Consider the following 25,846-nt stretch of genomic DNA (forward strand, 5'->3'; position numbering starts at 1 on the left):
TTGGGGATTTTCCTTGCTTATTCAACATCTAATAAAACAAAGATACCCATTAATGGAATTTGTAAGTGGTATTGAATTTTATTAGAGCCATCTGCTTGCCTGACTAATGCTTTTTGTATGTGAGAAAGAATTGTCAAGTTCAAGATAATTTGATAGTTGCCTCAGAGAAGATACTTCAAGAATGTCTTTTGTTTAATCTAAACTCTTTTCACATTGAAGATATCATTTAATTTTTAATGTACTTTTTAAAAAATTGAAAGTGGCTTGCTAGAGTCAGTATTCATTTTAGAGCCCCTAATTACACTGGTTCACACCTGTTGTGTCGTTATGCGCTGTTTCACAGAGTGCACAAACTGGATTCACTTCAGCAGCTGGGTGCACTGTGCACCTTCGTTTTTAAAACAAATCTTAGTGAACAAATGTGAATTTGGTGAACAAATCTTAGTCTATATATGTTTGAATATGAAAATGGTTTATGGTTGAGCCATTTACTTTTATCAACTAACTGCTCAAGAGGATGGATCTTGTTTGTCAGTGAAATGTGAGGTAGAATGTCAGTAAAATTTCCCCAAATTAAATAATGGGCATGCTACAGGCTTTGAATAAGCTCTTTGATAAAATGGTCCCATGAATTCAGTGTATATGTCTTTTAGCTTATTAACGTAGAGAAAAATGACCAGATTATTTTACAAACACAAACTTGTGTAAACACCTTTTGCAAAGCTCTGACGTGGTCCTTGGATCCTGTTAGGCTGGCTTCTTTGTGGGCGTAGTAATTCAGATTCCACCTTCTGGTTCACCTAGAGGTAAGGACATTAAAACCACTCCCTCTGCCTTGAACTTTTCCTGAGGGAACATTGACTAGAAGAATTCTTTTGCATAGCCCGATGGCCTATTTGAGTAACAATTCAGAAGAGCTTTTCCTTTTGAACCAAGTCAAGCAGCCAGAACCAAGATGAGCTACACTTCTCGTCCTTTGCTTCTATGGAGATTTCAAATGTTGACTTTCCCTGCCAAGTTGTGCTTGCGTCTCTTGCTTTTTGCACCTTACAGGGTTGGTGCCAATATTTATTGCTTTGCTGACTAGCTGCTTCTGGTCTCGTTCTTTGGCTTTTCAAGGATTTTATCACTTGTGAGAAGAATGGCACTCATCTAGTTTTTGAAAAGTGAGGTTATGTTGGACCTTTCAATTGCTCAGGTGCGTTCATTAATTGTCGAAGATTCACTGCCTAAGACAGTGACAAGGAGACTTTTTTGATGCTGTCCTGGTGTTTATCTTCAGAATCTCGGAGAGAAACCCTCTTTAATCAACCGTAGGTAGCCAACCTGCTTAGTCAGTCAAACAGATCATCAGTGACTCCGTCTCTAGAATGGATTCCTATAGAACTTACTGGGCCTCAGATACCCTCAGTGGCTTGTGGTTGGAAGAGCAGGATGAAGACATGTATGAGGTTGAATCGCGAGTGCCTTTACCAGATCCATTTCCTCTCAGTGAACAGCTGGATGAAAATAATTCAATCGTTGTTAACACTTCTATTTTTCATTTTAGTAATAAAAGAAATGGGCATATAGTAAAGCTCATTTCTAAAATCTGCTTGCCTACCCCACCATACTCAGTAATACTGAAATTATTCCTTGGTGATTCTGAGTTTGTTTTGGTTTTTCGTTTATATCATTGCCATTCAGCTTTAGGTGAATTAGGTTTGGGTGACTTTCAGTGACCTAATGGGTGAGTGTGCTCTGAATCTGAGGAAAAATAGACTGGTGTAACTGTTCTCCAGTTCAAGTGACCTACTAGGCACTTTATGGAGAAGTTTACTGTGGTTGGCCTTAGGAAAAGTTGTTCAGTCTATGAAATGATAACAGGAGTCAAGGGGTGTATTTTTTTAATTAAATTTTATTTAAATTTTGAACTTAATCTTCAACAAACTTTTCAGTATACCAAAAAGAAATAAGCTTGTATACGAAACTATGAATTTATGTACAATTGTGTTTTCTTAAGAAATAAATGTATCAAATTTAACAGTGTAGTAGTAGAGCTGTTCCATTTGTTTATGCCACCCCTTTTGGCTTCCTTCAGTGCATTTATTGAAAATGTCTTAATTAGATTATCTTTAAATAAAGAAATTTTAATAATTTTATCTAATTAGATATTTAATTATTTTATCTAATAAGATTAATTAGAAAGAAATTCTATGTGGAACCTTTTCTATTTTAAAAATACTTAATATACCACTGTGAGAAAATATTGTGCTTTCTTTACAGGAAATGTAACATCATTATACAGTAAGTATTTCTCATAAGTAATACTATATATTTAGTATTTTTGCCTTAAGTTCATTACTGCTAAAATAGATATTTTGATCACCCCTCCATGTTCTTTAATGTGACATAAACCACATTCTTGTGAAGTTCAGGGCTTAAACTATAATATACTTAGCTAATATTTAACAAATGTTAACCACCCAAGCCAGGTGGCTTTCAAAACTTTTATTATCCTTCCTGTAACTTATATTAAAGTGACAGTGAATTTTATCAGGGATATTGAAAACGCTCATTTAAAGTTCAGTAGTAATTCACAAATTCACTAAGTATTTTTTTAAAATATTTAGGTGAAAATGTTTAAGATTTGATATTATGCAAAGTAGTAGTAAATCATTTCAACTAAAGTGTATCATATCACACAGTTCTCATAAACTGAAATATTGCTTCTTTAAGAAAAGATTTTATGACTTTATAGGACAAAAGGAAGATAGCAAGAAAGCTGGAGGGCAACTTAGAGGTCACTCTCCCCAACTCCATCACTTTATATATTAGGACAGTTGAGGGTCAGAGAAGTTAAGGAACTTTCCCAAAATTGCATGGATTTTAAGTGACCTGTGACTTCAAGCTAAATGGCGTTTGTACCATATCACACTACCTTCTGCTCTGTTTTTATTTTATTAAATACCTATTACAGCAAATTAGTTTGGCTATAAGTAAAACTTTGTATTTCAAATGGGAAAATTAATTCGTTATTGGTAATTTTATAGTGTCATATTGGATTTAGTAAGGCTTACTTATTTTTTTAGCCAAAATCTGATTTAATATAAAACCTAAGTGTAGTTATAACCAGAGTTATTTTAAAGCATGTGTATCAAGTTTGTATTCTCTTGACTTATTCTGTAAAATTGAAAAGAAACAAATAAACAAAAATCTTGTGGCTTAGCTGGTTTGAATTTTTAACTGCTTTCTAAGCAAACGCAATGTAAATTACAAGCAAAAGTCACAGAAATAGGTGAAATCAATCAATGTTACTTAAATATTCATAAAGAGTATTATCAGGGCAAGCAAGCAAATAAGCAAACTTGGAACCTTATAGCTTGAGAGAGGCTCCTTGGTCTCCAAATTGCAGTAGCTCTGGTGCAGCTACTGGGTCTTGCTCTGGTAGTTTGCCCACATTTGGGCAATTATAATCTGGGCTAACATTTCCTAGAAGTGTCCCAAGTAGACGAAGATAAAGGACACAGCACCACATAGTATAGATAGATTGTATGCATCTTTTAAGGACAAAACTATTTAGCTGAAGGTTAGCATGGTTTTATTTTTTTCAAGACAAATTAATAAGGAACTGAAATGAGCTGATTTTTTCCTTCTTTACCAACTGAAAAATAAACAAGTTATAGTCCATTAATATATTAAACTTGTCTGAATACTGGTGAGCTCCACCTAGCCACCCAGCAAGTACTACCTGTTCCTGTTGGGTGTACTGGAGCATGTCTTATGCTTTTGCCAAAGATAGTACAAGTAGCTGAGAACTCACTCCCCTGAGGAGGTAGCCTGGCCCCCAGCTCATATGGGCTCACATTTGGAGCTTTTATCCAAACAAAATTTGCTTCTCCCCCAATCTGTTTCAGAGCCATTCGATCCTACTGTTTGTTTTCCCATAGTGGAAAAGGAGGTAAGGCTGAATGTTCTACCTTTTTCTGTGTGAATACGAGGGTCCTTGATTTAGATCCTGCTTTTATTATCCGCTGTTCTCCACCACTTTGTAATGGAGTGGCATAAACTGGAGAATGGAGAGATTGTGATTTGAAAGCAAATAGGAGCCATGTGTTTCTTTGTTGTTCTAGTTGCTGAACTACCAAGACCAAAGCATTCTCTGTTGCTAGTGGAAGTGTATTGTGGTGTTCCTTGAGAGGAGGGTAAGGCACAGGCCTCCCTATCTAAGCTAACACTCCAGAGTAGATCTCATACTGATTCATTTTCCCAAGTTGTGAAAGTGTGTAAAGAAAAAAGGTGTGGGAAAAACTGCAGAGTTAACCTTTTTTGATCATTGGGAAGAAAACCAGTTACTTGGATCAAACTTGGATGTGATTTCTTAAGTGTCAAACTGTTATTCTTGGAGGTTTCCTTACTTGCATGTTGGGTGTCTGGGTATTTGTTGCCTTCCTGTCTATTTATCTCTTTGTTTTTGAAGAGCCATTTAACAAGCCAGACCCTTAGTATGCTAGGCCATTGAGTTTTTCCTAATGGGGCATTTGCTTTGTCTGGAATGCCTGACGGGACTGTTGTTCCAGGAATTCACTGGAGTTGGTTTAGGAGGGAAACCAAAGCCTGGATGGGGTACAGCTCTAAAGTTTTCCACCTTGGTGACATTCAAACCCTTGTGTACCTAGATTCTGACTTCCATGGTGCCAACACTGTATGTGTGAAATCACTCTATCTGTAGTGGAGAAGCTGATTAAACAATTATGTCAGTTGTTAAAAAAAAAAAAACATATTGGACTTGAAGTCAGAAGACCTGATTTTGAATCTGAACTTAAACTTAGCTTTGTAACTATATGTAACTATATGCAATTGAGTTGGTCTAGTGTGTCAACACAGTTTCTCTGAGTTACAAGTATAATCCCCTCTCTGTTCCCACCAAGCAGATCAATTATTTAAATTCAGTCTCATAAAACATACAGATGGAGCATTTATTTACTGTGTTTACTATACACTAAGTATTATGTTAAGCAGTGGGAATACAAGTACATGTCCTCAAGGATCACACACTCTGATGAGAGAAGACAGCACAGAACAGGGTCCCTGTAATTTCTACATGCTAATAATAAATAACATTCATTGAAAGGATTTAAATAAAAGACTGATTTGACTAATTAATGCAAATTTCTTAGGCTTGTCTTTTTTTATTGATATCTCCTTTTAATTTATACCAAATTATCCTGGGATTCATTCCATATAAATTATAATAAAAAAATAGAGTAAGGCTGTTCTTCACTTTATTTTTAAGCATGAATTCTAACTTTTGCCTCTGAGAGGCAAGCATGCATTTAATTTCCTCAGTTTACTTGTTATGCAATGAATTCCTCATCAGCGCAACTTTTCTCCTAATTTAGCTTGAACACGCCAAAGTCACACAGACAGAGTTGGTGTGCGAGTCTTTCAGGCGGAACAAGAAGACCTCAAAATTTCTGAAATTCCAAGAGCCAGTCAGTGAAGAGCAGAAAGCCAGGGAGCATCTGGACTCAGAACTGGGCAGAACAGAATGTGAGTTCTAGAGAGGTTTGGGGGTGTTGACACGTAGTGTGATGCACATACTGGGAGGCTTGGCTTTGCTCACCAGTTATGTTTAGCTCACTCTCCTAAATGGATGAGGAGTAAAATGTAAATTAAATGAAATTATGGAAAACTGTAAACAGTTAGGTTTTATGAAACGTTGTTATGAATTCATGTGATGTGACATTTTTTTATGATTATTAAATGCTTATGACCAAAGTTGAGAAGTTTTTCCTAAAGCATGAAGCTAGAATTTTATCTCCTTCTGGTTTGCAGAGGTGTTTCTAAAAATACAAGACTTATTAATTAAATCTTTAACTTGTATTAATAAAATGGCCTCATTTCATTCTATAAAATCTTTTCCCCAGATATGTTAGCCGTGCATCTCGTTGTTTAAGCAAAACAGTGTTAATGAATACTATAAATATCCACATTTTATATGGTCAAAGATAAATTTTAATTTATAAATTATAATTTATATATATAAATATATTATATAAAATCCTATAAATTATAATTTATAAATTTTAATTTGAATATTTATTTCAGTACCTTCATGACCTATTATTTATTTATTCTGGTCCATTGGCCAGAATGTGCATCAGTGGGTGGAAGTTGTGTACATGTTAATTTTAGCTTGATGGAAGACAGAGGTTTTTAAATGTTCTCAGTTCATGGCACCTTATTGTATAAGTAACTTTTTTATGGCATCCTAGGCCACAAAATATATCTTACAGTTCTGGTTATTAAGTAATTAGGTCCAAACAACTTAATAAGTATTTACGTCCCAATAATGTAGTGGCCATTTGAAAAAATAATATACAGAAATTGAAGAAAAAATATTTTTCATCTATCCTTAAAAAGCCACAATTACTAATGAGATGTCTGCACCTGTTGGGCTCTGAATTACTTCTTAAACCTTGGAATCAGATTGGACACTACCATTTTCATTTTGTGTTCCACAATGACTTTCTTAAGGTGCTTGCTTTTTATCACAGCTTTTTATGCACTGAAAATCCAACTTGAAACAATAGGATCTCATAAAGGAGGTTCAAGAAGTTGCTGGCATTGCTGAAAGTACAAGTGAATAGAACCCCATCTCAGACATTTGAGAACATCATGGAGAGAGAGAATTGTAGTGCAATCTACTTTGAACTAGTGGTTTGTGTGGTGTTCCCTGTGAGTTTGCTGTGGTGCCTTGGAATTCCATGGCACACAATTTAAGAACTGCTGATTTAGAGAATAATTTAGTGACAGTTAGAGCTATCCATAAGTGAAAAGAGCAGTCTCAGGAGTAGAAGATTCACATTCACTTAGTCTTTAAGTAAAATCTGAATGACACTTGTCTGATATGATCTCCTCTATGTGGAGAGAGAGCAGGTCCTTTTTTAGGTGTTTTCACAATTTTCCAAGGAAGCTTAACCAGTATAAATCAGTTGCCACAGTGAGGAATCTAAAGAGCTTAAAGCCAACAAAGAGTTGATTTTCTTAACACATGGAGAAATAGGGTGGGCAAGACCTAGACCAGTTAGGATAAGCTCGTTTGTAAAATTTTGTGGATCATTCCACAGTTATCTCAAGAATCGTCAAAGATGAAACCAGGAGGACAATGACAATAAATGGAAAGATCTGTCAAGATATCTCTAACAAACTAATTTCTCTTTTAGTGAGAGTGGAGTCACCATTTTTGGCTCCCAGTGTGCTATATGAAGAGTAAGTAACTGGATGAGACCAAGTCTACCCAGAGAAGGTCTTCAGGCTGACTCACTGTCCAATCAGGACAAAGCAAATAAATGTAGTACTCTTGTCTGGCTCTTTTATACAGTTGGACGCACAGCTCAGAGAGGTAGTCCTGAAGGACATATGGCTAGGTCATATGTTGCAGTTGGACAGTAAACTGGCCCTAGAATTGAGTAGTAGATTGGATTTCCTTTTCATAACTCCCAGTGTTCTCTTTGAAACAAAAGTCCATCTTTTTAACACCCATATTTTTCTGCTGATTCTATTTGGCTGTGGAGCATGGAACATCACAGGCTAAGAAATAAAATTGCGGGTTACTCCAAAGGGGCAGCACAAGAGAGGCATTTGGGGCATGAAGATTCTATAACACATCACCAGGACAGGCACAGAAGCAAAAGCTGCATCTGTCATTGGACAGCAATGCCTACAGTGTCAAAGGAAGACCCCTGCATGCTGGTAGATGCCCTAGGGGCTATGCACAATCCAAACCATTGGATGGAGCTCCTCTTTAATGTGACAGAAACTCCACTGAAGTATTGACATTTTGTTGGGATTGGAAGCTCAATTCCGTGTGGACAGTCTCGGGCGGGTAAAGGTGGGAGCTTCTAAATCTTAGAGCTCTCACGAGACCCCCCCAGGAAACGGCTGGGAATCGAGGTGAACCGAGCCATCTCGAGTAATTCCGCCTCTTCCTGTGAGAAACGTGATGGGAGAGAGATCTCCCCGCCCTCGAGATTGTCCCGGATCTGGGCACACTATTGTTATCTAACAGCATGGTATTCAGATGCAAACTATGCGGCTGAAGGTTAAGTAGGATTGAGGAAGCCTGAAAGCTCTCTTAGCACGTGAGGAGCCAAGAGGACAGTAGGCTCCGCTTCTCTTCTTTCCTCTCTCCCCTCCCCCTCTCTCCCCGCTTGTACTTCTACTTCCAATCCCTTAAGATCTTAGCCTCCTTAGGAAATCTCCCCCTCTTCCTCCTAAGGAAGACCCCCCTGCACTTGTAACCGAGACCCTGAAATAAAGCTCAGCCCTTGTTCGACTCTGGAACGTCCTTTCTCTCATATGAGCATCCGGTTTTGGGCAACCGAAGACCTCGGAGGTGAGGTAAGAAGACTCGGGTAGCCCACGCAGGCCTCTAGGCCTGGCAACATTTGAAGACAAGGAAACTGTGACTCCAAGAGTTTAACATGAATAATCCAGGGCTAGACAGATCCGGTATCTGCCTGTGAATGAACTCAGGCACTCTGACTCTCAAACCACTAAACGACCCTACCAGTATGTTCATTATTAGAGATCGATACATGGGTGGAGAAGAGACACAGGGAAGGGCCACAGAGAGAAAATAGTCATTTTCCCAGGAACATTTCATATCGAGAGAGGAATTAATACGGTTCTGTCTCTGCCCCTCCTCCTTCTTTTCTTCCCACACAGTACATAAATAAATTGTTAATCCCTATTTTATAGGTGTGGAAATATTCTTAGCAAGGTAAAGTCATTTGACCTTGGTCACACTTCCAATAAATATTGAAACTATAATTTGTACCTGGGCTTTCTGGCTCTTAAATTCGGTGTTCTTTCTATTGTATATACTATGTTGTTTTTGCCTCTGAAATTCTTTTCTGTCCAAGGAACTGTGCAAATATTCTTCTAATTTTGCTATTTTGTAATACTGCGTCAGGTCACTTTTTCATGTACTACTGTGCCCACTGAATAATAATTCAAATAACACCTTTGGTTGTAACTCCATCCTCTCCTATCAAATCATAGATGACAGGTCTTACCAGATAAGCCTTCACATCCTCACATCCAGTGCCTTCTCTTTACTCACATCTGTTCATCACCTCTCCTCTCTTCCATTGATCTTCCATAGATGGTAGAGTTATATTTCCAAAACATAGATCTCTGCTCAAAAAAACAAACAAAACTGAATCCTCTAGGATAGAATGTTGATTGTTCTGCTTGGTGTCTAAAGCCCTTTACAGTCTGAATATGGTGGCATTGGATTGTGCAATAAGAAATTAGACACATGAGAAACTGAGTAATCTGAGATGTGTGTGAAGGAATACAGAATGAGAGAAGGAAAGCAAGAAGGATAACATGTACACTGACTACCACAGTGTAAACCAAAAGAAGAATTAATTTTGCATTATTAAAAAAACTTCTGAGTAGAATGAAACATACTTCCTTCTTCTTGGTAGGGAGGCAAGGGCTGATTGAAACCCACATTATCAGATGTAGCGATGGTTAGCAGTTGCTTTTGCTTAACTGTTTTTCTTTGTATAAAAGAGTGTTCAGTTCCATAAGGTTGGGAGTTTCAGAAGGGAATGGTATTTCTAAAAATGATTGAATGCTTGTGGCATAGAAACAAAAGACACTAAGAAAACTTATTAAAAAAAACCAACCCTGGTTAAATGAACAAGTGAATGAATGACTTGGAGTCAGGACTTCAGTTCGAGCCCTACAGCTGCAAGACAGTTTCCTCATCTATAAATTGTAGCTGATAATCACATGTTGATACTGAACTGCAAATCTCAGATTTCAGACTGGTCCAAGTCCTCCATTTTCCCTACAAGAAAATTAGATCCAGAAAAGACAAGGGACATGACCTCAGTCACATCAGGAGAAAGGGGCGGAGATGCAGTTTGGGGCCACATCCCCTAGCACAGACCCAGCCTCTTCAGTAGGTTATCAAAGTCTTCCAAAAAATGTGAGGATATTGATACTAATTGTACAAATTTTTCTTCTGTTTATGCTTATTTCACCCTGTATCACTTCATTTAAGGTTCTCCATGTTTTTTTGAAATCTGTTTCTTTATTTCACAATAGTATTCCATCACAGTCATATATTACAACTCACTCAGTCATTGCTCGATTATGTAACACCTCTTAGTTTCCAGTTTTTTGTTGCCGCAAAAAAGGTGCTATAAATGTGTGAGAGAGTGTGTGTGTGCGTGCGTGCGCGCGCGCGCATGTGCCTTTTTTTGTCTTTGCTCTCTTTTGGGTATAGATACCTAGCAGTAGTATAGCTGGCTCAAAGGATATACCGACTTCATAATCTGATAGAGAATGAGATGAGCAAAACCAAGAGAAGAGTCTATACTGTAACAACAATAGTAGAAAAACAAGTTTAAAAGCACAGAAAATTACGACAAATTTAATGGCCATTCATGATTCTGGAAGACCAGTGATGAAACACGCTCTCCATGTCAGAGAGAGGACAGAGTTAAGGTGTATAATGAGACACACACACGTATCTATACATATACGTAATAGACTATATTTGCATTTATATTTCAATATAGACCAGGAAGGAATTTGTTCTGCGTGTCTGTGCACATTTGTTACAAGAAATGTTTTTCTTCTTCCCCCCGCCCTGCCCCCAGTGGGATACTGGATGGAAGGGAGAGAAATTAGACTTCTGTTAACTTTTAAAAGTAAAAAGGTGAGGCAGGTGCTGCACATGGGGAATGTGGCATGTGATGCACTTTTTAGATGACATCGTCATATTATTAGTTTTGCCTAATTGTTTCACTCTGTTAAACAGACCGCTCATGGAGTGAAGGTGATCTGCAATTATTCTTAATATAAAAACAAAACACATCCATAAAACATTTTTTTACAATCCAGTATACTTTTCATTGGACCATACCCCCTCCTTGTTCCACCTGTAAATATAGTCCTTCTAAGTCTCCAAAAAGCAACATGTAAAGTGTGTGAAAGTAAACTGTTATTATGAGGGACATTTGTAAGTTAGAATAGCATTTAAGCACCAAGAAAAAAACCAAATAGCACTTTAATTACCATGTCAAGACATAAGCTTTTGATATTCTTAATAAACAATTCAGTATTATTTGAAATGGTATGTAGGCAAGTTTTAAATTGTCATGATACTGCATCAGTTCTTCTTTTGAAAATCCAGTGATAAAACCACAGGCTAAAACAATCCTGTTCTTCTGATAATTTTATTTCCCAGACATCATTGGTGGTGAAGAAGAAAAAGCTCTTTTTGAACGTGAATTTGAGGAAAAGGGTAACCTAATTGACTACCTTGCGGAGGAGTTGTTATGTGTAGGTAGAAAATTAGAAGAGTTAGAAGAAGAAAAAGAGCAAATAGAGGAAGAAAGAAAACTTTTCTCTAGAGAGATAGCTATATGGAAAGCTGAAAAACTACAAGCTCACCAAGGTATGTATTATTTGGACTATTGTTTTATGAGATATGATATTTATATGCACATTCATTTTGAGTTGACTCACTTCAGTTTTCCCTTTGGTGGCTTTGGCATGTTACATTTGCTTTAAAGATGTTAGAGCATATTATTAGTATTATTAGTCAGTAGCTGGGATATAGCTATTTTTTTCCCCAGGTATCAGTAGGAAAGAATACTTCCTCCTTCAACTTTATGCACTTAACCCCAAGTGGAAGTTGCTGATAATGCAGAATATGAAAGAACTTGTGAAAAGTATATACTCTAATGGCAGAGAATGAAAAAAAAAAATTAGTTGGTTACTGAGCAGTACTTCCTGACAAATGATGAGCAGTTTGGAGGGGTGAGATAGTTGATTGTAGAGTAGAGCAGAGTGAGAAAGTTAATGACTTCTAAAAGCAGGTTGCCACCTAGTTTAATCTGTTTTTAATAATAATAATTACAGTTAGAGTTCAGGGGTAAGGGTGAAAACTAATTATTTAGAAAACGTAAGTTTTTTGTGAGTACGGCATTTGAATTACTTGCAGTGAATTCCCAATTTTGTCTCTTTCAAGCCATGTCCATTTTACATTACAGATTACAATCAATTACAAATTTTGTGGCCCCACAAACTTCCTTAGCAATGTTTAAATAATGCTGAAATTTCTGACCTACAGTGAAGAACTGTTTGTGGTGTTGTGGTTGCTCAAATTAATGTATTGAAAAATTTCAAGTGTAATGTTGGCATTTTTCACATCTGAAGAACAAATCTGATGATGCCTTGTATCTAGTATGTGCTTAATAAATGTTGAGTGAACTAATGAGAAATATTTAGAATTTCCAAGAAAAGCTGCTAATGTCAGTGAACTTCAGTCTTGTCTTTTGCTTCATTTTCCCTTTTTATATTAACCCACTTGAAGAAGGGATGGTGTGTAAATTATTCTGCTTTTGTTTCCTTTTCCTTTTCTCTTAGGGCTAGTAGATGCTGCAGTCGATGCAGCACCAGAAGCAGGTGTGTTTGTGTACTACATAGCTGTCTTTAATCGGGTGATAGACTTACTTCCTAAAATTAAGTAAATAATGATTCTTGGACTTCCAACTAACCATTTCTCTAACTCTGAAACTTTGCTGTTGTATTTCACACTTAGTCTTTTCCTTTAACAAAAATTTTCTTACAGTTAAAAAGCATATTCCTTTTTTTGAAATTAACAAGAGATTCATATTCACCATCATCTTATTGTATTCATTTTTGAACAGTAATTAAGTTATTAAGTAATTAAGTTAAGTAGTTAAGTAATTACGACTACCTTAGTTTCATAAAACTTAGTGTCTCTTAACTTCCAAATACAATTAATATAGACAATTAATTACTTTTGCCAAGTGCTGTTGACATCGATTCGTGATAATTGTCTAAATGAGGAATTGGTTAAGTAGCATATAAGATGATGGCATCAGAAGAATCTTTGATGTGTAGTGAACAAAAGTTTTCTGGGGTTTTTTTGTGTTTATATTCCTTATTAACATCAGTAGTGTTTGCAGAAATAAAAGAAAGGGGGTCAGTGTCTCCAGCTTCCTAGCACTGACCACATTAATATCACAGATGTCAGTCAATGATCTGGTCTCTGGGCACCAGCATGACTTACATCTTTTCCCAGCAGAGGAGCTTTGCATTGGATACACACTTGCCAGTCCTCCCTTGCTGCACGTGAAAGGTAATTCAGGAATGGGTATCTGAAAAAGGACAAAATAGAAAATCTCATTGTAATCAAATCATTGCTCTTTCTATATTTCTCAGCGGTCCTACATAAAGGTTTATAGTATTGGTTCTTCAAATGAGGGACATGCATGGATATAAAAAATAGATTTTTGGATTGAGAACAAATTAACCACTTTGTGTAAATCAAGTGATGGTTTTTGCATTAGGTAACTTTGTCCTTTCCCTAGAGTAAAAACATATAACTTTGACTTTCTTTGCTTTTTTTCCCCATAAGAATCACCATTTAGTGATAGTACTCTTGTGCTTATAATGCTTATAATGATGATCTATGGTGGCATGATACATGGTAAGTTTAGATATTCTGAATATTTTAAAGAGAAAAAGAAAGCATAGCTCATTGCCTCTTTTGTGTGTTTGAATTAAAATCCAGGTTTTCTGTCTGTTTCATGTGGTTTAATCCTGTACGTAGAATTGTGGTGTGCTCCATCATTAACTTGGTAACAAAACCTGCAGTGACTTTTCATTTGTTAGCAGAACTACTGGAAGAAACAGGAAGACTAGCGAGGGAAAAACTAGAAGTTCAGCGTCAAGCAGAAAAGGTCTGTGGTGACCTTCAGAAACAAGTGAAAGCTCTGGAAATAGACGTAGAGGAACAAGTCAGCCGCTTTAAGGAGCTGGAACAAGAAAAGACTACTGAAGTGATGGATCTGAGACAGCAAAACCAGTTCCTGGAGAAGCAGCTGGAGAAAATGCGAAAATTTTTAGATGTAAGTATGAAGAAAAATGGAGGTGAATCTGCCTTCTTTTTTTGAAGATCTGGAGGATTTTGTCTTGGCAGTGTCATAGATTTAGAGATGGAGAGAATGTGAGATCACATCATTAATAGACCACTCCATTTTACAAATGAGAAGAATGAGGCCCAGGAACCTGTGATGACTGGTAGGATTATCCAGAACTGTGATTCGAACCCCTGGCTTCTCACTCCAAATCCAGCATTCTTTCCACTGCATCCAGTAGAATGACAGTTATAACCTTCCAGGTTCCAACCTTAACCTCATGACCGTTCATTCACACATGTGTAAAAATGGCTGCTTTTAAAATCTGCAGATGTTTTCTATATCAATTCAAAGTGCTAAGGGTTTTCAGCATTGAGAACAGTGCAGTACCGTTGGTGCCAGCAGTTGAACAGAGAAAAGTCCAGCGCACAGGTGGTGGCACGTAAATAGTGACTCTTCTTCCAGGGCTGAGGCCTTTAGTAGCCAGTGACCCCACCAGCATCACATCATGCCACTGGGAGATTTTCATGAAAAACATTCTAGTCAGGCGTGTGCTGGTTTGTGTTTTTTTTTACTTTGGGAAAATCCTTTAGATGCTTGCACAACCAGGTGTATGCCTGGCAAAATAAAAGTATGTACCTATAGTGCCCTTTGTGTACTATATAGGTTTTAATTTTTTTTTATTTTTCTTAAGGAAGAAAGAGGTATTGGGGGCTGTCCTGAAGGTTTCAAAATTCTCTTCTAGTCTATACTCCAAACACTTAAGTGTTTTAGAATTGACATATTACCAGATTAGAAATGTTCATTTATTCAGTATGCCTTTATAAAAGAATTCTTATTACCTTGCAGACAATTGATCCCAAGTTAATGTTATAGTGTTCCTCTTGTGCAGGAAATTAAATAAATTTTAAGAATATAGTTAGCAAGTTTTTTCACATTTTGTATTCTTTATGGAGGCAGCTGTTGGCACAGTGGATAGAGCACTGGGCCTGGATCCAGGAAGACCTTTGTTTAAATCTGGCCTTTGATACTTACTAGCTGTGTTACACTGGGCACGTCACTTGAGGATCTTAATACAGTGCCTGACATAGTGAGCACTCGATAAATATTAGCTGTTATTATTATAACGTGCTTATTTTCTTTCTCCCTGCATTTCACATCATTTGAATTCAATTGACTCATTATACTTTTGACATTCATTTTGACTTCATTTTATCACTCTGTCTGAAGTTGTAAGTCAAGCTTCATTGCTTTGAGTGCACCATCATAAGAACTGTAGAGCTAGCCAAGTCTTCATGCTGTCATCTCTTGTAGCTCCTCACGTTCAATCAGCACTGTACCTGAGGCTAGACTGTCTAAAATCATGTCAAATTAAAGAAAAATAGCACCTAAATGACTGTTTCTTCTATTAATCTTATACTCAAATTTTAGGAACAAGCATTCGATCGAGAACATGAAAGAGATGTGTTCCAGCAAGAAATTCAGAAACTAGAACAGAAGCTGAAGGCTACCCCTAAGTTCCAGCCTGTCAGTGAAGACCAGACAAGAGAGGTAAGGCTTGGGACCAGGGGTCCAAACAAACAGCTGTGCTGGGAAAGCCAGAAATCTATTCTAACAAATAATTCTTCAGAACAAGAAAGTAAAACGGGGAAATTGATATTGTTTCTCTGTAGAAAGTTTTCTGTGTCTTCCAAATGCCCTTGATGCACTTACTGAAATTTGGAATCTTCTCTTTGGATCTCTTTGTGGGGATAGGGAGAGCTGCAGTGTAGTTGTCACTGCCTCATGCTGTCCATGGTTTCGTTTAACAGCATTGGGGCTTTGTTTATTCCATTTTCAATAAACATTTGGCTGCAGACACAGGGAGGCAGCTTCTCACTTACTGTATTTGTAATCAAATTTGTTTTCACTCGTTAAAATGAAATGTCAAATATACATCCCTCTGTGCTCCACTTTTCTTGAATTAAGCACTTCAGTGATTTCAAAATATGTGCAAATAAGGAGACCATTTCTTTGACTAAAACTGTGTGGTTTCGTAGGGAATTCCGAATGGGGAAACTCTTTCCAAATGTGCATCAGCAGTTCATCTGAAACTTCAACATGAAGAGTTAACTGCCTAGGCCACTTGGGTGACTCAGCCCTGTGTGTCAGAGGTAGGATTTTCTATGGGCAAACTGATTACTCACTGTATCACAGAATCCCAAGAGTTGAAAGGAATCCAAGAGGCCATCTAGTCTAACTCATGTACCAAAAAGTTGTTCTACAGTCCTGCTGACCGTTGGTCACACATCCTCTGCTTACTCATTCCTGCTGAAATGGCCCCATCCCCCTTTGGGATAGCTCTTACTGTTAGGAAGCTTTTCCTTCCATTGAACCTCTGTCTCCCTCTCTGCTACTTCTACCTCCTGCTCCAGTCCTATACTCAGGAAGCCATCTTTCCCGTGGCAGCCTTTCAAACTCTTGACTCCAGGGAATCTGTTGGAGTGGGAAGAGCAATAGACCTGGAGTATAGAGGGCCACCTCATCACTGCGGCCAAGAACACTGAACACTCAGATCCTCTGTTTCCCTATCTATAAAATGGCAGCCCAGGTTTCCCAGGCTCCAAAGTTCATCCTCCATTCCACTCTACTGCCCTGCTTCTTGCAGCCAACAAGGTTGTGGAGTATTAGCATAAAGAGTGGAGGACATGTGCCTTGAGGAAATCAGAGGTCTCCTGCAGCTGATGGAGTTGTAGGCTACCCTCTGACACTTTGGAAAACTATTCCAGAGTTTGAAAGCCTGCCTAAAAGTCACCTCATCCTTAGCTTATCTCCCAAAGTAAGCTGCCTTTGATGGCCCAGGGAGTGCTTAGAACTTAAAATCAGTGGCATCTAATTGACAACAGCTTTGATTATCAGGAAAGGTCATCATGGATTACTCAGCCTTGCTTTGCAACACACTGTGTTCTTCACAAACATCAGTAATTAATTTATAAGATGAATCCTCTCTTCCACAAAGAACTGTACCATGTGCACTTGGATCTGCTGTGAACAACAGAAGGAGATGACCTTTGTAAGGAATGATTTTCAGCTATTTTTCCCACTGCAGTTAAACTCACAACTGTAACTCTTCAGGTTTTTTTCCATTTAAACATACACATTTATTTCTATTTCCTCTACTTCCAAGATAGCAAGAAAAACACTTTTATCATTGTTGCTTTTTAATGGAAACTTGGGATCACAAATGGCTTGTTTATGAACTCTTTTTTCTTTTTTCCCAAATCTCTTTAATTAAATTATTCCTGCTTTTAACCAAACACCCTTCCAACTTATCTTCCTTTATTGTACTAATGATTTATTATTTCAATTCAATCCAATTGGCAAGAAGGAATGAACTGGAGTTCTGTTGTAACATGCTTCATTCCAATTTTGGTTCTTCATAAATGTGTTACAGTCCTTCCACTGGCAGTCAGGAAAACTCAGTACAAAAGCAGCATTTACTCTTGACTCCAATGGAGCCAAAGAATACATATGCATTTTGACAATTTGGAGTATCTATTTTCCAGCATTAATCTGGACTTGTTATTGGAGCCATTAAAGTTATTTTTCTACCAAGCTTTAAAGGCACAGGACATGTTAACTTATCCTGATGGGTGATATAATGCATTCATATATTAAAAAAAAAATAAGGATCCAATAAAGCATGACTTCAGTGAACAACACCATCTTCACCATCCCTTGGAATCTCTGTGTTTGACACGCTCCTTATTAAAAGTGGCAACCAGGAGAAATTAAGGCCCAATTTCTGCTTTTCTTTTTTTCTTGGTGATATTTGCACCCCTTATCTGAGCAGCCGACATTTGTGATCCAAAATAAGGCTGAAATTTTTGCTTTCACACAAAACTAAACACATGGTTGATTGAAAATGTAGAATGTCATACAGACCGCCTCATTTAAAACAGGCCCATTTTATGCCACGTTCCATTACATATGACCTACTTTAAATAAGACAGCCTATCTTACAAGAGACTGACTATTTGGGCCTGTCTGTCCTTATAAAAGACTTTGCTTCCTTTGTACAGGATGGATACTCGAGCTCAAGAGAGAGGGTGAGCAGCTCCAAGACATGAAGAGCACAGGTGGGTTGTGTTCCAAGAATTAGATTCTAAGTCTCCTGCTTTGGAAGTTGTATGATGCTTTCCCATTAAAACAATGCTATAAATGGTGGCTGGGTTCCCAGACCAACCTGCAAAAGCCTAAGCATCATATAAGGATTAAGTGTCAGGGCTAGGAGTAAACCCAGGTCCTTGGATTCTGAATCCTGCGCCACCGCCCCTATACCACAGGACCTCCTGTCTCTCCTCACTCAGAGTCACTGATGGCAGCTAAGCCTGTAAAGGGTTAGAAGAAGGGGGCCAAGGTAACCGATCAAAGGTGTACCTCATCCTTTCTCTCCTTAGCAGGGGCCTTCTGCTTATTCACATGTGCAGGGGCCATTGCTCCTCCTTCCTGCAAAATCTCAGAGTGGCAAAGGACCTTGGGTTGTAACTCACCCTTTTTATAATATGCCCAAACAAATGATCCTCCAGCCTTCCCTTTAATACCTCAAATGAGAAAAAAGCCACTGCCAGGGAACTAGATGCTCAGAGTCAAGATAGACCCTGAACCTACGTGTGTGATCCTGGGCAAGTCACTTAACCTCTGTTTACTCTCCAATAAAATAGAGATAATGATAGCGCCTCGCTTTCAGTGTTGTTGGTGAGGATGAGATGAGATAATATTCATAAAGGGCCTTGAAAATCTTAAAATTTTATATAAATACTGTTATTGTTATTACCTCCTGAGGCAGCCAATTCCACTTTTGAATAATTCTAAAGGATAGCAAGTTTTCCTACCATATAGCCTCCATCTGGTTATCTGTAGCTACCACTAGTTATTCTGAATTCTTCCCTAATAGGGCAGCTAGGTGGCCCAGTAGATGGAGCCCCGGACCTGGAGTCTGGAAGAACCTCAATTCAAATCCAGCCTCAGACACTTAATATCTATCTAACCACGAGAACGTCAATTGACCTCTGTCTGCCTCAGTTTTATTATCTGTAAAATGAGGTTAAGAATAACATCTACCTACCTCTCAAAGTTGTTGCGGGGATTAAATGAGAGAATGTTTGTAAAATTCTTAGCACAGTGCCAGTACATAGTAGGTACTCAATAAAGGCTTAGTTTGCTTCCTTCCTTCCTTCCCTATGGGATCAAGTAGACCAAGTCTACATGAGAAACCTTCAAATGCTTGCAGACAGCTATGCTGTCTGGCCTAAGTTTTTTTCTAAATAATACCTGCACTTTTTTCAACTATAAGTATATAGAACGATCACAAAGCCCTTCACCACCCTTAAGGTTGTTCTTTGACTGCTAACCAGAGAGGCAATATCTTTCCTAAAATGTGACTCCCCAAAAGTAAACACTGCATTCCAGATGTGGTCTGACCAGAGCAAAAGGGTAATAAATACATAAACCAATCAATCAATCAATCAGCCTTTGGAATTTTATTTTCTGCAATGCTTGGATCCGAAAAGGCATCATTCTCTCAGAGAAATTGACTGGACAACATCTCCCAAAATTTCTGGCCTGGCCTCAACCTGGTGATGTCACCGGTAAAGATTCCAGTTGGGGGGAGTGTCTACAAGGTGAGAGAATGAAAAAATGAATCACTTGAATAAGCAAGGAAGGTATGAATGGGGAAGAGAAGAGCAGAGTGGACTGGAGCAGATCCAGGAAAGTCTAAGAGCAAACATACAGTCAGAACAGTGGACTGAAGGGAACATGACCAAGGAATCTGGGACTGGGGAGCTGAAGCTGATACCTGATGATTCCAAAGCAAAGGGAAAGGCTGTCAGCATTCTCCAGATTGCCCCCCGAGAGGTTTTCAAGAAACTATAAGGGATAGATGACCCCATACCCTAAGCTTTGCCACAAGATCAATGAATTCTAAAGAAACCATGACTTCCCACTGTGATAGAGAATCAAAGAGATTTAAGGCGTATTAGGCCATAAATCCCCTGTTAGGGTAGAAGACCATTTCTGTTTGTGTCTGGGTGCTGGGGTTTATTTTACTGATTCATTCCCTTACCTTGACATCCTTGTTGTTTCCTGTCTTAATTAAGCCAGGGGTGGATTTGTGTCTTCAACAGCTGAACAGCAGAGAAAGGACTAGATGGGGGTGGAGGAAAGGGGGGGACCTCAGGCCCTGAGTTTAGTGAAAAACACAACTCAAAATAGCCACACCAAACAGGAAAATTAGGAAAAGACGCCCTACAATGACATCTCTCAAAGCTTTCATAGCCCATTATAGGTATTCGCTCAACCCTATGTGTGTGATAGGTATTACTATCCCCATTTTACAAACCGAGTGAGGCCCAGAAAACTTAATTGGTTTGCCCATGGACACACACCAGTAATTACTGGTGAAGACTAGTCTCTCCTGACTCAAGAGTCCCACTATGCCACACCACCTCTTGGTGAAACAACAGGACTGTCACCTGTCACTTTCTGGATGCTATGTATGCCACCCTTAACCTAGTTCTTTTTTTTCCCTAAAGGTCCCAAGGATTGGCTTGTCTGTGCTATTATCAAATGATGCTTTCAACCAGGATCCCTCTCCTCCATGGCCCACAACAAGGAGAAAACGTGCTTTATATCTTCTCTGCCATCTTCTTGTTCCTATAAGAAGCTCACAACCTTTTAAAAGTTTTCTAAGGGATTAAAAGATACATGGAGTAAAATGACAAGCTATGGGGAAACTGGTTTTAATAAGTTGTTCCTGGTGTTTATAAATGGAGAGAGGTTCTGTTCTCTCTTTAGGGTTAGATCAGACCGTTCTCACGTAGAGTCCCTTAATGGGCTAGACTTTTTCCCCTCACTCTAATGGATACTCCAGTTCTTTCCTTTGTCTATTAGATAATAGTGGATAATATCTAGTAGATATTCCTTCTACTACATATAATTAGATAATAGGGGCAGCTAGGTGGTGCAGTGGATAAAGCACCAGCCCAGGAGTCAGGAGGACCTGAGTTCTCACCTCAGACACTTGACACTCACTAGCTGTGTGACCTTGGGCAAGTCACTTAACCCCAATTACCTCCTCCTGGGTCATCTCCAGTCATCCTGATGAATATCTGGTCACTGGATTCAGATGGCTCTGGAGGAGAAGTGAGGCTGGTGACCTGCACAGCCCTGCCTCACTCAAAAACAAAGTCAAGCGCAAGTCATGTCATTATTTCTCTGATGGCATGGCCTTCTTTGGCAACGAAGGATGAACACACAATTAGATAGTATCTGTTAGATATTAGATAATATGTATTAGGCATTCCCTCTACTACATAATATTAGATAATATCTATTAGATATTCCCTCTATTAAATACTAGATGCAATCTATTAAATATTCCCTCTATTAAACAATATTAGATACTATCTACTAGATATTCCCTCTATTAAATACTAGATGCAATCTATTAAATATTCCCTCTGTCTATTAAACAATATTAGATAATATCTATTAGATATTCCCCCTATCTATTAGATATTTCTAGTTATGCCATTTAGTATGTGACCATGAGCAAGTCACTTCCTCTTCAATGAACCTCAGTTTCCTCATCTTTAAAATGGGTGGATCGGATCAAATGAACATCACAGTCCCTTCTAGCTCTAAATCTATGATTTTTTTCTTTCCCCAAATATTCTGCATGTGAGAGGCCATGGCTCTCACTCTCACTCACATTTTCTATAGAGAAGAGCACTAGATTTAGAATCACCCACTAACATCAAAGTCCCGTTTCTGGCATTGATTAGTTTAGATAAGCCCAAGCTCATCTTGTAAGAACCTCAGCTTCCTAGTCTGCAAAATGAGAATAATATTAGCAGTTAGCTACTCCTACCAGAGTAAAGCTCTAGAAATGTGAGGTATCATTTCTTCTATAGTTTCAATGATAAAAGGGCTAAACCCCATGGTTCTCCTGTCCATGGATTCAACAAGAGACCTGAGAGACAACAGCAGTATTCCCATTTTTCCCTCCTCTCCTCTTGTCCCTGAAGAGATCCAGCATGAGTTTGGCACATTAGGGGGAGTTTCTGGGAGCCAGGAATGGCATCCTGGGTACTGCTTTCTTGTTTCTGAGCTGAGGTGAGGATGGGAGGATGATGAAGCCTAAAGAAGTACAGTTGGATGGGAAATGAAGAGTTGGCCAACCTGGGTGCGCTCCTTAAATGGAGGTTCTGAGGGGAGCTTTCCACTCCACTCTCATCTGGTCTGCCCCAAACTGAGATAAGATCAAAAACAAGAGACCAGATCTGCCTCCTCTGATAAAATGTAGGTTCCTTGGGAGTAGGGACTGCTTCATTCATGTTTTTGTATCCCTACTGCCTAGAACAGTGCATGGCATATAATAGGTACTTAATGAATACTTGTTGATTGATCATTTGATGAAGAAGAAGGGAAAAGGGTAGCATGTGGAAACCCAAAGTCTACAGCATCAAGGAAGGAGATCTTGGGACAATCCACTTCGGTTGTCATTTGTGTCCAAAGAAGGCATGCCAGCAGCCACAGATCACTGCCCTGTACTGTGAAATATCAAATTTTAGGGCTGGCACCTTGAAACATGCTCAGTTGTGATGGGTAACAGTCACAAGCCTTTGCCTGGTCACAAGGCTCTGGCATAACAGATGTCTGCCAAAATTTGGCCAATTAAGAGGCATAATGCTCTAATGAACAGATCACATGGTCTAATGAATAGCTTTACCCTTAATTTATCATCTTGCTTGTGGGCTCTAATAAGCTAATGCTTATTTTTACGCACTAGTATTTAACAATCAAATATAGGATCACAAATTGAAATCTGGAAGGGAATCCTTTATTCTAAGCATTCCCAATCATATTTGGTTCTCCTACCCCTTGACTTTCAGAAAATTTCCCATTCCCCTTATAAATTCATTCACCATCTGATTGCATTCCTTTGGACTTATCCAGCATGCTTCTGTGCTGGGTACTTTCCCTTCCTTCCCTCTCTCCCTTGCTTTTTTCATTTCCTTTTGAGCGTTATTTTCCCTCATTAGATCATAAGCTCCTTCAGGGCCAGGACATTTTTTCCCTTGGTATTTATATCTCCAGTCCTTAGCATAGTTCCTGCCACACAGCAAGCACTTAAACAATGTTTAGTGACTGACTAAATATGAAAGGAAATAAATGCTAAGTTCATCCATATGATAAACTTTCTGGTCATCTAATTTGTACTCTGGCCTTCTCTTTTCTCCTTCTAAAAGAACTGGATCTTTCTCCCCCTGGGATCCTGGGCTCTGATGGGTAAGTTTTCACCTTATCTCAGTCAGTCCTGTGCCCATCGCGCTACCTCCTAGACATTTCCAAGCAGTCTCTGATCAGACCACTATCTACTAAGGCTCCCCCATACTCCTGCAACATGAATTAGGCTAGTTTTTCCCTGGAAGATGCCAAAGTTATCCCAGCATTTGGTGGCCAAAGGTCAAGTTGTGCCTCCCCTGATGCAGTCTCAAGGCGCCATATTGGCCATATTGACATGACTTCCTGGTCAACTACGGATATTATTATAAGGCCCACTCACATAGCGTTGGGGACGTTCAGACTTGGTAGATATTCCAAAATTGCCCAAGTCACCACACCCTGCTGCTCAGACCACATCCGGTTCTACATGCTGGAGTGTCTTTGTTGAACATCCTTTCTAGGCTATGGCTAAAAAAACCTCCCTTTGTTAACTATCAAATGATTCACTTCACTCTAACATCAAAATAACCGTGTGGCCGCCTGAGCAGCCAGCCCCTAACATCCTGCCACTCCATACGACCTTCCAGTGCTCTTCCTTATTGGACAGGAACCGTCTTGTTTGCCTGTATTTGTATTTGTTTGTTGTTCCCCCAACACTTAGAACTTACATGATTCAGATTAAGATCAACATTTTTGCTATATGGCCAGCACATAAAATCACGTAATAAATGCATTTTTTTAATTATTAATTTTCATGTAGGAAATGAAAGAAAGTGATTTTTCATAAAGAAAACTTTATTTGGTAGATAGCATTTTTAGTGTCTTGAAGTTGGTGTTTATCAGACCATAGTTAACTAAATTAGGGAGAATCTTGATTCTGTTGCTTGTTGACCAAGAGTTTAATTCTCAGTATAATTTTTGAAAGAGATATCTAAATTTCATATTCAACCTCCAGTTCATTTGTTGCTTTGGATTTGACTGAGAACAGGATGGAGATTCTTGATTCACAGAGGTAAGTTGTTACAAACAGAATGAAAGCACTGGGAGAAGCACAGAATGGGATATATACACCAAAGGTACACAAAACATTTGGTAGCTTCACTGACTGAATATCGGTTTAGAGTCAATCAATTAATAAGCATTTATTAAGCGTCTACTTTGTGCCAGGCACCAGGGATACAAAAAAAAAGGCAAAAAGCAATGGCTGATCTCAAGGAGCTTACAACCTGGGGGAGGGGAGGAGGGGTGGAACAAGACACAAAAGGAAACTAAAAATCAGGGAGAGTCTGTGGGTATTATGGAGATCAGTTAGCACATCTTTCACTAGGTCATTGTGGCTGACTTTTTCTAACTAAATATGAAAAGTTTTATATCTAAATCTCATTTCATTTGGTTCTGATCAATAGAAATTATTCTTTCAGTGTCTTTCAGATTACTCAAATGTTCCACAATGCTCCCTTCCCTTCCAACCCACTGGAAGTCTCTATACCATTCTCTCTCAGATCTGTAATTTTTTTTTACTTGTTACAATGATAATAGATAGCATTTACATACCTATGTGGTAGGCATTGTGCTAAGCACTTTACAAATATTATCCCCTTTGATCCTCACAACCAGGTAGGGAGATAGGTGCTATTATTATCCCCATTTTACAGTTAGGAAAACTAAGGTAAACAGAGGTTCAGTGACTTGCCCAAGGTGTCTGAGGCTGGATTTGAACTCCAGACCCAGCACTCTATCTACTGTGTGACCTAGCTTCCTCTACTATTTTAGTAATATCTCAGTAGGATAGTATAGCTATATGCTTCATAACCCCTTGACAAGTACCTTACACTTGCTAGAGATATACATATTCCTAGTTGGCAACCTCTGATGTACTCTAACTCCTTCATTTTACAAATAAAGAACCCCGGGGTCAGCCACGTTAAGTGTCTTGCTAAGGAGACATGATTAGTAAGTGTCAGAGACAAGATTTGAACCCTTGCATTCTCTTCTTCAAACTTAGCATGCCATATACTCTGCCCCACCACCTCTACTGGACAGGCACTTGAAGTACCAAAGAGATAATCCAGAGGAAGATCTCAGACCAGCTGGAAGAAAATCCTTGAGTTAGAACCTTTTGTTTTGCTGATGGGAAATTGAAATTTAGAGAAGGGACATGATTTGTTCATGGCCACATAGCCAGCTGGTGGCAGAATGAGGCCAGCATCCAGGTTTCCTGACAGCCAGCCCAAGGCTCCTTTAGCTACAGCACACTGCCTCAAGACACAAAATCAAAATAAACATGTCTAAATACAGCATACTTGGGAGTATAATTTTCAAATGTGCAGGCATACTTCTCTAAAAAAGTTGTTCTGGCCAACATCACTTTGCAATAACATCATTAATGCATCATAACTAAGCCCCACCCTAAAGTCAGAATTTCCGGACAGTAATGAATCCAGAAGACCTGCTCGACTCAGTTCTAGTGCCCAGTCTGAGTCTGCTTTTCGCAAGGAGCAAAGTTAAATGTCACTGACGTGAAAACATTTTCTACAAACCGGTCAGGGCCTCATTTACTAGAAAGACTATTGAGTTAATTGTTCCACCTAGCTGCTTTTGGAACACACACACACACA

General features: G+C 38.6%; 1 protein-coding gene and 1 long non-coding RNA gene across 5 annotated transcripts in view; one reads left to right on the top strand and one right to left on the bottom strand.

The window, feature by feature from the left end:
* The window catches only part of LOC140531013 (A-kinase anchor protein 9-like), an 88,820-nt gene extending 68,098 nt beyond the window's left edge, over positions 1-20,722 (top strand). The window contains exons 14-20 of the mRNA XM_072650214.1: positions 5,382-5,532; positions 11,255-11,464; positions 12,439-12,477; positions 13,714-13,949; positions 15,390-15,509; positions 18,020-18,076; positions 20,534-20,722. Of these exons, the coding sequence (XP_072506315.1) occupies positions 5,382-5,532; positions 11,255-11,464; positions 12,439-12,477; positions 13,714-13,949; positions 15,390-15,509; positions 18,020-18,067 (804 nt within the window). The 3' untranslated portion in view covers positions 18,068-18,076; positions 20,534-20,722. The remainder of the gene's footprint in view (positions 1-5,381; positions 5,533-11,254; positions 11,465-12,438; positions 12,478-13,713; positions 13,950-15,389; positions 15,510-18,019; positions 18,077-20,533) is intronic.
* LOC140530917 (uncharacterized) overlaps positions 1-25,846 on the bottom strand; it is a 1,083,438-nt gene that overhangs the window by 997,707 nt on the left and 59,885 nt on the right. The window lies entirely within an intron of this gene.

The sequence above is a fragment of the Notamacropus eugenii genome, chromosome 3, assembly GCF_028372415.1.
Source record: "Notamacropus eugenii isolate mMacEug1 chromosome 3, mMacEug1.pri_v2, whole genome shotgun sequence".
NCBI classification, from domain to species: domain Eukaryota; kingdom Metazoa; phylum Chordata; class Mammalia; order Diprotodontia; family Macropodidae; genus Notamacropus; species Notamacropus eugenii.